Source organism: Lissotriton vulgaris, chromosome 8, assembly GCF_964263255.1.
Source record: "Lissotriton vulgaris chromosome 8, aLisVul1.2, whole genome shotgun sequence".
Classification (NCBI taxonomy): Eukaryota; Metazoa; Chordata; class Amphibia; order Caudata; family Salamandridae; genus Lissotriton; species Lissotriton vulgaris.
The window spans coordinates 740,944,583-740,963,549 of record NC_141696.1 but is presented as its reverse complement, the minus strand read 5'-3'; the positions used below and the strand labels follow the sequence as shown (position 1 = coordinate 740,963,549).

At 46.0% G+C, this 18,967-nt stretch overlaps 1 protein-coding gene across 1 annotated transcript in view; it reads right to left on the bottom strand.

Moving 5' to 3' along the window:
- UGGT2 (UDP-glucose glycoprotein glucosyltransferase 2) overlaps positions 1–18,437 on the bottom strand; it is a 1,432,652-nt gene extending 1,414,215 nt beyond the window's left edge. Inside the window, exons 1-2 of the mRNA XM_086936163.1 lie at positions 18,154–18,437; positions 8,669–8,751 (exon numbers count right to left, since the gene is read on the bottom strand). Of these exons, the coding sequence (XP_086792289.1) occupies positions 8,669–8,751; positions 18,154–18,290 (220 nt within the window). The 5' untranslated portion in view covers positions 18,291–18,437. The remainder of the gene's footprint in view (positions 1–8,668; positions 8,752–18,153) is intronic.
- Between the last annotated feature and the right edge of the window lie 530 nt (positions 18,438–18,967).

Here is an 18,967-nt window from a genome sequence, read left to right as displayed (position 1 = left end):
CAGGGAGGTTTGAAAGAAACCAGACACTGCCTGGGGAGCACAAGGCTCCCCCTTGCATAATCCGGCCAAACCGGTTCTGGGGCACACCAGCCCCAGTCCCAGCGCGGCCTGGATCAAAGGAAAGGGGTGTATCCACCCCCTTCCTGGGTCCCACCCATAGGAGGGGACCTAGCAGGTAATCCAGCCAACCAGATTCGAATAAGAGTGGGAGCAGTGCCAATGCAACTCAGATTATCCTGAAGAAACATAAGAAACAAGACTCTGGGCCCTTCGACATCCTACTCAACGTAGAAGACTGAAGAATCTCCTTTGTGGTCAAGGAGTGACCACCCTGTGCAAACAGGCACCATCCAGCACCTCGACCCTTGCTTTGTTGCAGTTCCCGCCGGAACTCGAGCGACAGAGATAGACGAGATCAAGCTTGCCTGCCTTCCTCCAGCCCGATCCACAGTCTCTGCAGAGCTGAGACCCGTGGAGGCAACCGGAAGCGTGGGGCACGCCATCTTGAAAAGGCCATGAGACGCTGACCGTGCAGCCCACGAGTGACCCTCGAAGCTGTACACCGGGGTTTGAGAAGCCCCAACCCTGAGCTACTCTTGCACTGAAGCTCACCCCTCCACACTCGACGAGTGCTGCGTGGGGCCCTTCTGCTTGTGTTGGCTCGACGCGTTGGCCCGGTCACTTGCCAGCTGGCTTGTGGCCCCTGTGCCGACGAAAACCTTAAACCGACTTGCTTTTCTGGTTGCTCCAGATTTGCACCAGCTCCTGTGAAAAGGAGCCCCCGCTCTGACCCTCCTGGTCCGAGTGAGAAGTAATCTCCCAGTTCCGCGTGGATTGCTTTTGCCAAGTGTTGTTTGCTCCAATCTTGAAGCAGACGGCGCCGACGACGAGAGCCTGCGTGGGACAGATCGTGACCTGCTCCTGGACGTCGCAGATGCCCCAGAGCCCACGTGACAGCGGAGAGAAGCTCCTCGACATCCATCTGATTGCGCCCGACATTGCCTGGTTCCGTCCTGGTTCCACCCTGGTCACTGCTGAGTGACCCAGACTCTGTCCCCTCTGCTTTCAGATACTTCTCAACTTCGATCCACCCTTGGATCACACCGGACACTTCTGCTTCCCATCGCCTGCAGCATCTTCAGCTCCAAGCACCAAGAGCCTGCGTGTCAAAACCCGACGCCACTTCGACCCTGTGCACCCGCTTCCTGTGGGAAAAGTAACATTGCAACGCCGGTGTTCCCACACTGGTACAAACCTCTAGGGTCTGTGTCTTAAGTTTTGTTCCTCTAGGTTCAGCGGAAGTATCTTTAAACTCTATTTGTGTAACTTTTACGCACCATTGACATTGCATTGGTGCAAGCCGCACTTTACGTGCTGCACCCGAATCCCGCAGGCTTTTCCCGACTTCAGCAGGCTTTTCCCGACTTCAGCATTGCTAGTCCAGACTGCTCCCAGCGATTTCCTAGGCCCTAGGCCTAACCACTGTTTGATTGGTATCTCTTATACCCCTTTTGTAATATATGGTTTGAGTGGCCACCCGCCCTCATCCATAATTGTGCAACTTTGTATGTTATACTGCGCTTTTGATTTAACGCTTGTGCCCCTTTGCTTATAAAGAGTACTGGGGATTATTTTAGAAATAAACACATATATTTTTATAATATATACTTGTGTGGTGTCCTTTCATTTGATATTAGAGGATTGCATGTGGTAAAACAGCTCGCTTAACACGACCTCTTAAGTTAAGCCTTTAAGGCTGCTTCGTCCATGCTACCCCTAGGATAGCTTGTCTAACAAGGTTGACTTACAACCAGACACCATAAGGGATTGTTTGGACTGATACAAGGTGGTTCCAGAATTGGAAACATCACATATCAGGCCAACTTCTCACACCCCTCATCTATAGGTCCTCTGCATCCACCAAACACAGGGGGGTGGCTCTTCTGTTTCGGGCGTCCCTCCACTTCCAACCTATGGGGGTATGTTGTGATAAGGAGGGGCGCTGGTTGATGGTCAAGGGGCTGCTTTACGGCAGAGTGTGTACGTTTGTGGTGGTATATGTTACCAATTCTGGGCGGAATGGCTTCCTCCAGGACTTGTTGGATAGAGTGGGGGACTTTGTGGAGGGGCACCTGTTCTTAATGGGGGATTTCAACATGGTCTGGGACAAGGATTTAGACAGCTCCCGAGCCCAAAGAGCGGACACAGGGGTCTTCTCTACTGAAACGCAGCGTCTTGTGGGCGAGCTGGGATTGATTGACAGTTGGCGCTCCTTGCATCCACAAGCCCGAGATTATACCTTCTTTTCCCACGTCCATCATTCCTATTCCCGTCTGGATCATATCTTTTTGAGCCAAGCCCTCAGGGGAGATGTCCGTGCTTCTAGCGTCTTCCCGGTCTCAGTGTCGGACCATAGCTTGCTGGTTCTTGGGCTCCGCTGGTCGGTGGGGGGTGATGGCTTGAGGATATGGTACTTCCCACCAGCGCTTGTCCAGGATGATACATCCTGTAAGGAGTTACGGAAAGCCATTGGGGAGTTTCTGCCCCTCAACCCGGTTTCGGACACTTCGCTGTTCAACACGTGGGATGCGTGCAAGGCCTCATTGCGGGGCACCTGCTTGGGCCTCAATGCTAACCTCAATAAGTTGAGGAGAAAGGAGCGGGAGGACTTAGAGGCAGAACTTGTCGTCTTAGAGCAGGCGCATAAATCGAACTCGTCTAGAGCGACTCTCAGGCCGTTAACGGCCGTGCGGGGTAAATTGAAAGCCCACTACAACAATCGTGCTGAGTTTACCCTATTGCGGCTTAGGCGTATCTCCTACTCACAGGGGAATAAGGTGGGAAGGCACTTGGCCCGTCAGCTCCGGGATAAGAGAGAGAAGGACTACATTGGAGGAATCCAGGACCCAGCGGGTTCACTGCAGCATAGGGATGTGAATAAGGCAGATGTCTTTGGCCGCTTCTATGCGGCACTCTATGAGGGCGACTCTTTGGATCAGGCAGCTCAGGAACGTTTCCTGGTTGACCTCCCCATACCACAGGTCTCTAAGGAGTGGAATGAGCTTTTGGCTGCCCCCATCTCCAGATCAGAAGTGCTGGATGCTATTAGGGATTTGAAGCTCCATAAGGCGCCGGGCCCAGACGGCTACACTGCCCTCTTTTATAAATCATTTGCGGCGGAGCTGTGCGATTTATTGGTGTCCCTTTTCAACGAAATGGCGGTCACTGGGAAAACCTCGGGCACTATGGCCGAAGCCATGATAACCGTGATCCCCAAACCGGAGAAGGATCTCTACAAATGCTCGTTGTATCGCCCAATAGCACTCCTCAATGTCGATGCTAAATTATACTCCTCTATCATTGCACGCAGGCTCCAGGATCTGATGCCGGCAATCATTCACCCGGACCAATCCGGGTTCATTAAAGGTCGACAGACACATGACAACTTGCGGCGGGTAATACACCTAATAGAGAAGGCCACCCGATTCCGTATCCCGGCGGTACTGGTGGGGCTCGACGCGGAAAAAGCCTTTGACCGTGTTGACTGGAGGTTCATGTTCTGTACCCTGGAGGCCTTCGGCTTTTCGCACCAGTTAATAACAATGATCCGTGCGAAATACAGCAGCGCTAGCTCTAGGGTAGTAATCAACGGCCATCGATCCGCCAGCTTTGCTCATTCCCGGGGTACAAGGCAGGGCTGTCCCCTTTCCCCTCTCCTCTTTGCTTTGAGCATCGAGCCCCTGGCCCTTGCGGTGCGAGAGCAGGAACAGATAAAGGGCCTCCCCTTTACGGGGGAACAGCACAAAATCTCCCTCTTCGCAGATGATGTGTTGCTATCGGTGGGGGAGCCAGCTCATTCCTTACCACGTATTCAAACATTGCTGTCCGAATTTGAAGCAGTGGCCGGATTTAAGGTTAATTTTGATAAATCGTACATTCTAAATCTGACTCTCCCTCCAGCAGAATTGGAGCGAGTGCGTTCGCTCACGCCTTTGGCATGGGCGTCTACCTCCCTATTGTACTTGGGAGTTCGATTGACCCCTACTATTCGATCGTTATTCACAGCGAACTTCCCACCAATGCTGGCGGCGGTGCGAACGGAACTGGACCGCTGGAAGCCGAAATATATTTCATGGCTTGGCAGGATCCACACTATCAAAATGATCCTCCTCCCTAAATTTCTGTATCTCTTCCAGGCCCTCCCCATCCCCATAGAGATGGACTTCTTCCGACGCCTTAAAACCTTACTGCTGAAATTTGTTTGGCAGGGAGGACGGGCACGCTTCTCCTTCGCAACTTTGCGACGCCCGCGGAAGGAGGGAGGAGTGGGTCTCCCTGACATGCACTTGTACTACAAAGCCGCGCAACTGCGAGTGATGGTTGAGTGGTCGCAGCAGCTTTCAGAGAAGCACTGGCTGCATATGGACAGGAGTGTGGCCGGGAGATCAATCTGGGATCTGGCCTGGAAGCCCAAGGTGGACAGGCCCAAGAATGCCTACATCAGCACGCCCACTAGCACTGTCCTGAAGGTGTGGGACACGGTCACGGGTGATGACCACTGGACAACATTTCCGTCCCCCTTTACTCCCCTACCTTTTAATCCGGCCTTCCCGCCGGCGATGCAGGAGGGACCCTTCCGATTATGCAGAGAGGGGGGATGCAGAGCTCTTACGCATTTATTCCACGGAGCGGAACCTCTTACATTCCATAACTGCATGCGTGACTTTGGTCTCCCGACCACGGAACGCTTCCGTCACGTTCAGCTTCTCCACTGGGCAACCTCGGCGGGATTGAGAGAGGCTGCCATGAGACCGCTCTCGCCTTTTGAGGCCTTTATCCTCCGATCTTCCACGATGAAGGGGACGATTTCCTTCCTATATGGACTATTGCTGACCACTGCGGTCTCTCCACGCCCCCGCTACATGGACCACTGGGAAGTCCTTCTGGCCCGTGACATTACCGGGGAGGAATGGAAGGGTCTCTGGCGGGATATTGCAGCTCACAACCACTCTGTGGATTTACGAGAAGCTCATCTTAAAACCATGCTAGATTGGTACCTCTACCCATCCAAATTACATCGCATATTCCCGGCTTCTTCGGACCGGTGTTGGAGGGGCTGTGGTCTGTTGGGAGACTTCCGCCACATTTGGTGGGACTGCCCAATCATCCGGCCGTTCTGGGCCGAAATTCTGTCCCACATCAAGGACATCCTAGGGTATCCGATCCCGGATTCTTTGTCCCATGTTCTCCGGGGTCTTCGAGATCCGGTGTTAGAACATCAAACAAAGGCGGATAAACATATTCTATGGCTCTGCCTTGGAGCCGCTAAGCTTACGCTAGCTGCAGCCTGGAAGAAACCGACTGCCCCAGCTATATCGCTATGGCACGCAAGGCTTTGGAGATTATTGAGCATGGAGAGAATGGCGGACATCTTCTTGGGCAACTTTAAGAATTTTCTGTTTCGTTGGGGGCCATTGGTTCGCTTCTTGTCACGGGGTTTGCCCTCTGCAGTCTGCCCATCTGCCCTGCGTGCCCTTCACCTTTTCCAGATTTAATCAGATTGTATGACTGAGGGACTGAGACTGAAAGTGTATGTTGGCGCCACCACCTGGGGGGTGGGGGGGGGGGGAGGTTGGGTGGGAAATAAGTTGAGGTTGTTTGTTTGTTACCTGTTGCGGCACTGCACGGCCGGTAGAGGCTATTAGATTTTTCGGGGACTTCCGCAGCAATGCCTTCTTATGGGACCTGGTCTTCCCTTTGGCGAGGATTGCCGGTGGGCCGTGGAAAGGTTGACTCTGATTTCCTTTCTTTTCGTTGGCAAGCACTGACTCTGAGAACTGACCCCTATTGATGTCATATGTTACCTCATGTGCCTCTATTTAGGATTCTTACAGGCCCCTTGAGTGGGGGATTTTGCGGATCTGCCGCTTGTATTCCTTCTTTCTTTTTTCTCTCTCTTGTTTTCCCTTTTTTTTCCTGCCATACAATAAATAAAAAATGTACTAAAAAGCCCTTGTCAACTCAATTGGGGAGCAGGAGAACAAAATGATGTTTCAGAATGCTTTTAAATTCAAGAAAACTAAAATGAAAAGTTAACTTAATGATTAAGTTAACTCTACATTTTAATGTTATACAATTACAAAGTGTTGCATTTACAAACAGAAGGCCTCCTGCTCCCAGTGGCCAGTAGACACTGTGCCATATGAATAAAAGATAATGTATTTTTTTCTCCAAATGGGAGATATTTAAAGAGGATACAAGTATTTGCAAATAGGACATTTTGAAATGGGAGAACATTTTAATTATTAATATATGGAATCCATATGAACATAAAGTTAACTCTTCAGTTTAATGTTCTCCCATTTCACACAGCAGGCATCTTACTCCCAGTGGCAAGTAGACACACTGTCATATTTATAACTGAAAAATACTGACTTTTTTTTTAAGTAGGAGAAATTTAAAGTGCAGAAAAATGTCCCATGTTATGAACATTTTTTTTGCAGAACATTTTTTTGCCCTTTAAATTTCTCCCATAAAAAATGGTTGTATGTTTGTGTTATACATTCAGAGCCGCATATGGCAAAAGGTATGTCCTTTGCCACACGTACACAGGACACAGATTCCAATTCACCCATACACATATATCCCATTCGTCAGCACACGTGTTGTTACATCTCCAAAAACCATGCTTTCACTGACACACAACATCCCTGTCAAAAGTATTTTGTTCAAACCATAGTCTTTGGCTTGATGGACATTAGGCTTAAATGTAATGGAACTGGATGTGGGGGCGTCTGCTAACATTGCACGAGTGGCTTGGCCTTCAATTGCTCACAATGATTTTCACTGATCAGAAGTGGCTCTCACTACAGAAAAAGATGAAGACTCTTGGAGTAGAGTGCAATGGTGCATAGTAGATTAGAGTGGTGTCAAGGGGATTGGCATGGATTGCAGTGGTGTACAGTGGATTGGTTCAGATAAAGTGCATTGGCGTAGAGTGCAGGTGTATAGTGGTCAGTGTTGAAGAGTAGGGTTGCTTAGAGTGGAGTGATTTGGTAAAGAGTGCAGTAGTGCATAGTAGAGTAGTGTGGAGTAGGGTGCATTAGCGTGTAGTGGAGTGGTGAAGAGTAGAATGGTGCAGATAAGAGAGCAGTGACACAGTGTGGTGTGGAGTGGTGTAGAGTAGAGTGCAGTGGCGTGGAGTAGTGTAGAGTGGAGTGGAATAACATGGAATATGCACGGTACGGTAGCCCACTTCCATTACAGACAACACATCTTCAATTGAAATGACCATTACATTTTCACTCACATACAGTTTTACTGATAAATGTATACAGTGCACAGTTCATATACAGACTTTTACATTGTGTTGTGTGCTAAAAAAAAAGTATTATCTTTCAGTCTTCCTCAAGCAGACCCTAGTAGCCAGCATGATTGTCACATAAATCCTCTCACTTTGAAGTCAGAGAAAGAAACACAAATATCAAACTCCCTGGAAGACACGGCCCGACATTTCACCTCCATCTTTGAAAGCACGGCAAATATGACAAAATAAGAACAAGATTTAAAGGCCTGTTTGCAGTTCATGGAAGAATACGGTAAACATGGTTTGGGCAACAGGAGGGACGAACTCATGCAGCAAATAGAAAGCCAGAAAATGTGAGTTGCAAACCACAAAGACAATGGAAGGCGACGGGCGGAATGCATTCTTAAGTCAACTTTCTGATTCCCTCGAGGATATCTTTAGCAAATCAGACCTCTGTGCTGTCCAGTATGCTGCAACCTAAAAAGGGGAGTTTGAGTCTCCCAAAAGTGTCAACCTGTAGCTGTACATCAGTGTGGGGAAGCCCAGGATAACTTTTGCCTGTTGTGACAAATACTGGGGTCTAAGGTCTGCTAGTCTCATTCGCTGAGTGAAGGGACATCACCCAGGAAAATCAAGACTACTTTCCCTGGAGAGCCAGCATCTCCCTGACTACAGAGACCATAGGGTTCTTTGAGGATGGGGAGGAGGAGAGTGCCTAGAAGGAGCAAGGCCCAGTGGGACCATGTCGTTAGGAGCCCTGATTCAGAGTGTGAAATACAAGCCCACTTCTGGATCCGCAGCACAAATCGGGCCACCCACAACCCTCAAACACCATGAAGGGATCCATTGTGAAGGTTAGGGCAGCCACTCTAGTGTATCCCTATAACAGAAGAGGCAAATTGCCCTGTGCAGTGTTGTGACCCAGAGGGGCCATCGCCCTATCAGGCTGTTTGCAAACTCAGTATGCCAGGCGAGGGCTGCGGTGAAGCTTAAGGGCTGTCGAACTGTGTCTGTAACAGAGATTAAAAGTGTCTGGGCCCTATAACAGGAGTACGGGTGCTCAGCACCCTTAAGCACCAGCACATATTCAGACTGTATTTGTGTAGAAATCTGTAAGGGCATACCTCAGAGAATTTACACAAGCAAATCATAGTTCACTGTATGCCATCATTTAGCTTCTCATCTAGCTTCTAGGATATAATACTATTGTCCCCCAATTAGAATCACAATCTGGTTTCTATTTGAAACAGATCTTCAGCTTGAACATGGGCTATGGGGCACGTATGCCTACTGGTTGTAGACAAAAAGGTGAATACATTTTACAGGGCAGCATCTCTCCATCTCTCAGACTGTTGTGCTTACCTCCATTCTTATAGACTGTCATTTCTCGTACAGTGTCCAAAAACTGCCAAAATTTCTCGTTACCTTCTTCTGAAATGAATTCACTGAAAACAAACAATAGAAAATGTGTTTTACAACCGCAAACAAGCATCCATTAATATAGTACTGCGTTGCAAACTAGTTGTCTACATAGCATATACATGTTACTCCTATTGCACCACAAAGCTAAATAAACATCAATGAGACCTAAGCAATTTTTACTGTATAAATAAGTATATTATTTTACTATAAGAGGGAGAGAAACATATACACAAAAACAAAATGAAGTAAAAGAAGTCCCAAGGAGTTCCATAACAAATTATCTGCAACAAACATCACATTAGTTATCAATCTAGGCTTAAAATAAAAGTTTAGTCTGAATTAACTAACGATCAAAACTATTTACATGCAAATGCCAGCCTTGTTATATAAAACTACTGGAAGAGCGGCGTACAATGATATCACAGGATTAACAAATACTCCTCTCAACAGAGTAGCCAGAAAATTAAAATACTCCCCACTTTGAGTCAAAGCTCTGACATTACCAAGTAAGCAAAGCAAGTGAGCTAGGTCAGATCATCCATCTATACATCTATGCACACACACAACCATTATCTATGCATACACCCATCCACAGATCCATACTCCTATACATCAATCATTTTTACTTGCCAATCCAGCAATAAAGCCTTTCATCCATCAATTTATCCACCCATCCACACTCTCGGGTTTCCATTTACTCTGCCACTGTTTAACCTATCCGTCTATGATTGCGATAACCCTTCTTTCACCTTTAATTACTTTCACCTCTCCTTCCTTTTAACCTTCCAACCTTCTTTCCCATCACAAATCGTTCTTTCTTCCTCATGGTGTTAGTTATGAGCTTTCGCCTGGCAAGTTACAGGCAGAAGTGGCCTCTAAATGACTAAACCCTACTGTAGCTGCTAAAGCGAGGGGATGTGGGGAGGGTTCATGACACCTCTGGTCCCCACCCCACTCAGTCAACCAATACATATCATTCTGCCTCAGGGAAGCAACTGATTTAGCTATCCAGAGATGATAAATAAATATCATGAATGTTGTACTGTTATAGGACGTGTAGGTGTATGAATGGGATGGTCTTGATAACAATGACCTACAGTGAACAGAGCTGAAATAAAAATGATATTCCACTATGTAGGGCTGAATGGATTGCAATCAATCAGTGGGAGGACCTTGCTTTGACACAACGCCAAAGTCCTTAATCCTTACACTTATAATTAATGCATTCAATAAAATGAGCTAGTAGTTCCTCTGCAGTTTCTGGAGCACACATCTAATCACTCAAAGTAACATTATAAGTTGGGAAAGTCCACAGCACCTTTAAAGTTGAAATTGCTCATGCCCTCTGTCCTTTTTGCAGACTTGGCACAGGGAGACCGTACTTAACTTACAAAACAAAGGGGAGTACAGTGAGCTACTTGCTGACTACGGGGCAATTTCCGATTATATGGAAAGAGGCATCTATCCATCCACTGGTGAAAAAAACCCTCTTTGGATCCAAAGAAGGTGGGAAGCTATTGGCCGATATCACGCCTACTTTTCCCTGCTAAAATACTAGAGAAAGCAATGAATGAGGAAACGCTAGCTTTTCTGGAAGCTAACCTGCTGCTTGATTCTTCACAGTACGGCTTTAGAGCAAATCATTGCACTGAATCAGCCTTGGTAGCAGCCTCAGAGAAATTCAAAATGGTAATCGACAAGGGTGGCAAAGCTGCATTGATTTTATTGAAATTTATTTGCCGCTTTTGATATGGTTCACCATTCACTCCTCATAAAGCAGCTCCATTAGCTAGGCTTCAGAAACTCGGCATTGACCTTGTTGAGCTCATTTCTGAGTAACATACAACAGCGGTGGAGATGGGAGATGCAAGCTATTCACCTTTCTCCCTACCCTGTGGTGTTTCCCAAGGGTCCTCCCTCAGCCCCACACTGTTCAATATTTATGTTAGCCCCCTTATCAACCTCATTCACAGCTATGGCTTAGCAGTGTCCTCATACGCCGATGACACTTAGATAACGGTGTCTATTTCATCGGACGTAAACAAGGAGGCAAGGAACTTCTGCAACTGCATGTCCAAAGCTGCAATTTGGATGCAAAATAATTGTCTGAAACTGAATTCTGAAAAGACTGAGGTGCTGCTTTTTGGAAAAGAGACCTCTTTCTGGAATGAGTCATGGTGGCCTTCAATCTTAGGCACATTACCAGTCCCGGTCCAGAAAGTAAGAAATCTAGGAGTCATTTTTGACACAAAATTATCCTTTTCTGAGCAAATAAATGTGATCACTTCTTCAGGCTTTTTCGAGTTGAAGGCCTTGAAAAAATCTTTCTGTTTATTCCCTTTGACTTGCAAAAAACAGAGTTAACAGCTCTCTTTTTCTCGCAGCTTTTTTACTGCAATGCCCTGCATTTAGGCGCTCTTAAAATACGAGGTAAAGAAACTAAAGCCTTTACAAAATGCAGCAATGAGACTGTGTTGAAAATCCCCAAGTTTACACCCGTATCCCAATCATTACAGGGTCTCCACTGGCTTCCAGTGAGAAAAAGGATTGTTTTCAAGGTTATGTGCCTGGTCCATAAGGCCCTTCATTAGACAGGTCCCAAGTATTTTCAGAAAAGGTTCTCCTGGTACATGCTGAGCAGGAATCTTAGATCTAGCTCTTCACGAACCGTCATCATTCCTAGATCAAACAAATCAAGATGGGGATGTAGAGCATTTTCCTTTTGTGCAGGAAAATGGTGGAACTCACTGCCTCTAACTCTGCATTGCCAACCTGCCCTGATGCAATTTAGTAAGCAGCTAAAGACTTGACTGTTTACCGAAGCCGTGGAATAAGCTGCTGTTAGAGTTAGTTGCATGTTTAGCGACCGATTCGCTCTGTTGTCCTCCCTTCAGTGCTAGGACACCTTAGGGTAACTGCCCGCTTTATACAATTATTTCATTCATTCATTCAAAGTAGATTGATCTTCATTGGCCTAACTGGACTGAGGGAGGCTTCTGGCGTGCTGGCAATAACCTCATTGCAAGTTGTTGGCTCAGAACCTTCATCAAGGTGGCAGCCAGAGCAGCACTGTAAGCAGAACCCAATAAACTAAGTATAGCCTGCCTGGATGCCAGTAAATTCAATACCTCCACCAACCTGAGAAACAAAAGATTTGTACTGTGGGTGCGTTTGTGTCACCTTTAACGGAGGTATCTCTATTCTATCATCATTTTACACTGATTCAGGTGAGCGGCATTCAGTTAAACTGCCATGGAAATCCGATCAAGAGCAAAGAATGGCTCGGCAGAAGATGGGTTGGCGTAGCTTTCTTGTAAAAGAAGCCCTAAAGAGTACAAATTAAAACTCAAATCAATCCAACTGACCCAAACAATGGCAGTGGATTGGAAACGAAGTTTTTGTTAGTAATCATTTGAGGAAAAACATACTTCATGATAATTTTAACAGAATTTTGGTTAAACAGTCTCTCAGCTTGTGAAGGAACCATTTGTGACTAAGATCTGCGAGGGTATATCATGGTAGGCTTGGCCTCGCCAAGGGGTTGTTTGCATTTTTACCTTTGTGAAATTCAAGAAGAGCTCTTTGGAATGTGATACACTTGTTATTATTTAAATTACATTATTTTCTCTGTAGCTGTGGAGCAATATGGCCTGGGAAAGACTTGTCTGCAATAGCGAAAGGAGAGAACAGCATCCTCAAGGTGGGAAGAGTAGCACGAGAAGTTCCCCTCACGTTCCCAGGAAACAGCCAACAGCTGGTGATAAAACCCTCAAGTTGCGGCCTGACAAGGAGCTGAACTGAAGATGCTGTGTAAAAGTTTCGAGAGAAACACATCTTTTGACAGGAAGATTGGCTACCTACTTTAGTTTTCAGCCCCACTGAGGGACCAGGTTGGCCATGTAATTCTCCAACCTGTTTCCAGAGGGGCTGGAAATGTTTTAGGTCCAATGCCAGAAAGCGGGAGCCCCACTCCATTTTTCTCATTATATATTTTTCACCAGTTATCTAGTGGTGCTTTCAGCCTCCCCAGGCTGAGGAATGAGGTAGGGGACATGTGACCCATCCCCCCCACCCCATCAGTCCCCTTGTAGGTTAGACGGCTGGCTATTAAAGAAAAGGAAGGGGACCTGTAACCTGTGCCACAGGGTTCCACCGAAGAAAACCAATCCTCAGTGGTTTGTGGTGATATTCCAGCTCGAATGATCACCCTCCTCCAGTAGGTGCCTAAAGAATGGGGCATTTTTTAAGGCTGATGAGTGCACATGGGGATAACAGAAGATAGAAGGCATATAGTGAGCAAACACAGCCCAATGTAATGAAAATCACTCACTGACATCTGCATATACACCATGCAAACAAACATAGTTATCCTTGATACAACAGGCACCATATGAGCCAACTGTAAGTAATCTAGAAACTGTTACTAGGCTGTTTTGAAGTATATGGAATGGTGAAGTTTTCATCTATGGAATAGATCGTTAAAGGGCTGCAGACATGGAAACTTATCATCAAGCTGTGACTTCAACACCAACGTGTCTACAAAAGCACAACATGTCTGCTACAAGAAAATGCTGAATATCTACATTCAGTTGCTTGCCCATGAGCATTGCTGGAATGAGCACACTTCGGAAAGACTCAGGGAAGAAAATCATAAGCACATCATTGCGCTGTACCATCATTGTGGTGGAAGAAAACCATAAGCACATCATTGCGCTGTACCATCATTGTGGTGGTCAAGTCGGAGTGGTACATCTCGACTAGAAACACTGTGATGACTATCATAGATGCAAGTGCACCCATTAGCAAACCTACTCCAATTTGTTGGCAAATGATTTTAGATGTATATGCTGATGACATTAAGCCAGTCTTTGGCCAGCCTCATATTCTCTGCGGTAGGCACAACTTTTCAACTCACAAGCAGACTGCTTGTTTGCGACGTACATGGTGGGGGATGCCCGCCAACTTCATGAATCATGATCATCTGCGGCGTCCCACAAGGATCTTCCCTCAGCCCGACGCTGTTCAACGTCTACATGGCACCACTAGCATGCATCGCCCGACAGCACGACCTCATCATAATCTCCTACGCCGATGACACGCAGCTGATCCTCTCCCTCACCAAGGACCCTGTCACCGCCAAATCCAACCTCCGCCAGGGAATGAAGGCAGTCGCCGACTGAATGAAGGAAATCCGACTTAAGCTGAACTCAGACAAGACGGAGATCCTCATCCTCGGGTCCAACCCCTCAGCATGGGACGACTCATGGTGGCCCGCATCACTGGGGACCCCCGCCCCCCACCGACCACGCACGCAACCTGGGAGTCATCCTCGACTCAAAACTCACCATGACCAAACAAGTCATCGCGGTCTCCTCCACCTGCTTATCTACAGATGGATGTCGACAAACACGAGGAAAACAGTCACTCAGGCCCAAGTCAGCAGCAGACTCGACTACGGTAACGCTCTCTACGCCGGAGCCTCGTCCAAGCTTATCAACAGACTGTAGAGAATCCAGAACGCCTCTGCACGCCTGATCCTCGAAGTCCCTTGCCGCGACCACATCACCCCCCACCTGAGGAACCTGCACTGGCTCCCCGTCGACAGGAGAATCTCCTTCAAACTCCTTATCCACGCACACAAGGCACTCCACAAGACCGGACCAGCCTATCTCAACAGTCGACTCTCATTCTACGTACCCAACAGGAAACTACGCTCTGCTGACCACGCCCTGGCCACGTTCCCGCGCATCCGCAGAACCACTTCCGGAGTCAGGTTCTTCTCCCACTGCGCCGCAAAGACCTGGAACACCCTCCCCCTCTGCCTACGACAAACCGAAGACCTGCTGACTTTCAGGAGACAACTCAACACCTGACTCTTCGACAAGCGCCTTCAAACCCTTACGGGTAAGTAGTGCGCTTTACAAATTAAATGATTGATTGATTGAATGATGAATCTCAATCCTACCAGTCATGATACCACCACTTGTGGTGCTTCAGTTTGGCCTCAGATTATGTCCTTAGCACCTAATGAGTCACTAAGTAACTTGGACTTTAATCTACACTCCAACCTGTCACCGAACACTCAGGTAGTCAACGCTGTAATTATATGCTTTTTTCAGTTGAGGTCCTTCAAGAAAATTCTTTCTTTCATTGGAAGCCATCACCACATGGCTCTGATCATAGAGCTAGTCCAGTCATGGCTGGATAATGGCAACTGAAACTACTTAGAGCCCATAGAGGCTTCCGCACCACTTGCAGTTGGTGAAATATCCTGCTGCCCATTTGACTATGAGCCTGGCTAAGCATGAACACATATCGCCTACACTGAAATATTGAAACTGGCTGCCCACTCACAGTAGAGTTTTCTCTTTAAGGCCATGCCAATTGCCTATAGAGCATTAAGCGGAAAGTACTGACTTTATGGCCGAGGAGTTTACATGATAAAGGCAAAAGAGACTTCTTTTATCAACATACCAATTTCTTCTTTCTGTTCCTAGACCATGCACTGATACCTATGATGATAGAGCTTTTCAACAACTGCAGCCAGCTACTTGAACACTTTACACCTAGTCCCACACAGTTAACTATCTCTTCTTATGTTTCAAGAGACTCTGAAAACCTGGTTATTGAGCACACTAGACCAGGGTCTTGATGCGAGATAATGTTGAGAGAGAGGCAATTATGAAGGTGTAAATGAGGGGCCTATTGCACTTTCACGATGATTCTTCTATATCCTGATGTGAGCAATTTTCTGTTCACGAAGAAACTACGAGTTATTGAGGATTCAACATATAACGTATTCTGGTGTCCTGAAGATGCATGTTGAAGACTTGGGTGGTAGAGGAGAAGAGCTGACGTTCCTGGGTGGGCTTTTTCGAAAAAATGTTTTGGGTTTTATTCTGCATTAAGCAACTATTCGCTAACATTTCTTGCTTAAGTCATCACACCACACAAATGACCCAATAGACTTCCACAGCAGCAAATATTAGCAGTTTATGTTTAAATGGCCGCCTTGGGTATGTAGGTAAACTGTGAGATATTCTTTGTTATTGTTTGATCAAATAATTGATTAAAGATGAATTCTTAAAGGGGAAGGCACAACCTCCACCACAATAGGAATTGGGTAACAGCAACTGCATAGCTTGATTGATCTTTGTCACAGCCAGTTTAATCATAGTGGCCTTTAGGATTATTTTACACATGGACACAGCTGATTGAAGAGTACACATCATTGAAGGCAAGAAAGGTTTCCTGAATTCTCAATGAGTTACATAGAGACGCTATCACGTGTGATGTATAGTAATGAGAAACTGCTACATACAGTTACTTTACACATTTAGCACATACCACCTACTGCAACTGAGCTGTTGTGTTTTTTAATTTACTGTGAAGTGTTACTACTATACACACTTAATACTATGTACAATATACTGAGACATACTACTGCTACACCAATGATGGGGAATGTAATACTATTGTGCCAACTACAAATAATGTTTCCTGCCCAGGCTAACATTAAGCTGATACGAACATGAATTGGCGTACACATAAGTAATTTTGAACAAGATATACACATGTGCATCTTCATCTTTTGTAAGGAATCTCTCAGGTCACTAGCAGCACCAGAGCCTATGGCACACACTCACAACTCCCCAATACCATAAATGAGTCACTAAAAATAAAACTAAACTTGGTATGCGTCTCTTCTATAAGTCCTAGGTACAACAAAAAACAGGATGCAACTATTAAAATAACCACTGGTTGGGGTGGAATGGATGGAGAGCCTTCCCTGTTTATATATACACAAAAGAGCTTTTGAAGCTCACAATGTTTTATTAAAAAGTTGGACATGTAGTTCTAAACTCAATGTGTCCTAACAGTAAAAACACTGCACTGTCGATATTACAGTGGAAAGGCAAGTAGCCCCATTGGCAAGTGCAATGTAACACGCTGACACTCAAGGTATAAAAGATAATCATTGCATTAAACCCGACTTGATGCCCAAGTTGAATTTAATGTAACTTTTACATGGGTGGCAACTTTAGTAAGTAGCAAATTTGTTGCTCAAAGTTTTTTAGTGATTGTTTACAGTTGCTGGCCACAAGACATCCGTCTGCCCTCCAGCAGGCAGGTGTGAATGACTTTCAGGAAGGAACATAAAGGCCTGCTGTTGTAAGAGGTGTGACTTCAAATTGGGAGGAAGGCCAAACTGGGTGTGAGTTCACTAAGTGAGCTTCGAAGGGGAAGCTCGCTTTAAGCCTATGAGGGGCAAATGATGGACACACACGAGAGGGGCTGCTCTTTTGATCTTGCAGAAAGATTGCCATCAGGAACAGAGAGAGGGGAGCAGCTGTCAAACCATTGTTTTCTGTGGGAATGTAGTCCCCTGGTCGCCACACCTTGGGGATAGGCTAGGAAGCTCCACATACCAAGTTTGAAAATGTATATCTCTGTAACCCTCAGGTGGATTATTTTAAGTGACATGTTTATTTAAAGATAAAAATACCACCTATGTTTACAAACTGGTGTCAGATTTTTATGGAGTCTTGTATCTGTCTCATTCAAATGTTTTGTACTTCTTAACATGTGTTCCTATGATAAAGCATGACTGATCAGAGCCACAGTTACCCAGGGTTGGGCAAAGGTTCTTCAAACGTTGAGGTTCCACACCACACTATATAATAAACTGTTCTCCTCACAGTACTCCAGTTGTACTATTTCCTGTGCCTTTGTGAATTGGCCCCAAAACATCTAAACTGAAAATATTCATATACAATTAGTACAAATTTAAAAGGATTATGACATATGCACTTATACTAATGTGAAGTTGAACATTTTGGGCCGAATTTACAAAGGCCTTTAAGAATACACACAGCAGTACTGAATTTCATTTACTCTTTAGCACCTTTGTGAATTGGTCCTAAAGATTTTAAAAGAGTATATGCTATTTTTAGCTACCAAGTGGTCAGTGTTGTGTGCAGAACCTTCACCTATTTTTAGCTCTGTGTGCTAAAGCACTTTAGTGTTTCATATTTTCCATTACAAGCAAGGGCTTTATAATGCCTCCATCCAAATTATTGCTTTTCTAAAAGTTAAGAAGAGTTAAGTTGCAAACATGACAATGTGCGCTTGACAGGAATGTAAGTTAGATCACTGACGGCAGATTGAAATGATGGGCAGTACACCGACATTCCGTTCAGAGAAACAGAATGAGTATTTTTCGCTATTCATAGGCAAAATGATCTTCCTTGGTCTCTGTTTTTTTCTTCTTACTTAAGCCTTACAACTTAAAGCCAATTTGGACCTAGGTATTAAAATGGTTCTATTTTTCCGAAAACGTTTTTCAAGGATGACAGTACTAACAATAACTGGCCTTACACCAACAGCTGCAGAAATACAGGACATAGTTGAAAATCATACCGCACCTTGCCTCCAGCAGCAGAGGGGTTGTTGGCCACTTTGCAGCTAGGCTGGCAGTCACCCCTTTAACTGTTGATGCTTGCACCCCCAGATCTGCCAGTAAAAGGGTACAAAACAGGAGCAGCAACCAGGAAGGACCCATCTCGCACAGACCGTTAGGGGGGCAGATTGCACTACGTGGCAGGGAGCCGCTAGACCTTGGGAGGACGATACTGCCTGAAATACCGGCAAAACCACAGAAGCGACGATTGCCTCCAACAAAGGTAAGATGCTTCTTGTGCGAAAGATGCCCGGGGAAGCTCAGCCAATCGCTGCACACGCAGCCACGTGACCCTGCCACGAATCTCCTAGAGAATGGAGACGTTCACTTCCGCAAATCGTTCTAGTCTCCCCGGGAGCTTCAAGCGTACAGAGAGGTTGCTTAAAATGCAGCTTTCAGACAGCGTTAGTGACGTAACGGCGACGTTCAGTATTGGTTTACGAGGACCGCTACCTGATTGCCATTGGAGAGAAAGGTGGTCCAATCGCTACCCACGATTTCAAGCGCGGGCTCAGTGTTCAGGAGCAAACTCCTTAGTGCTATTTCTAGCGTTATAAAACAGGATGGAGGTGCTCCATAGTAGAGTTCGAAAAACTAACAAGTTAATAGGAAGAGCCAAGCCAGATTGAACAAGAAAAACGAGGTTTACAATAAAAATAGTTGACGTAAATCATGCAAAAAATGTCACATTAAAACATGATACACCCTTCAAAAAGTATATAGGGAGATTTTCATACCTTTTGCGCTGGTTTAGCGCCACAAAAGTGACGCAAACTAGC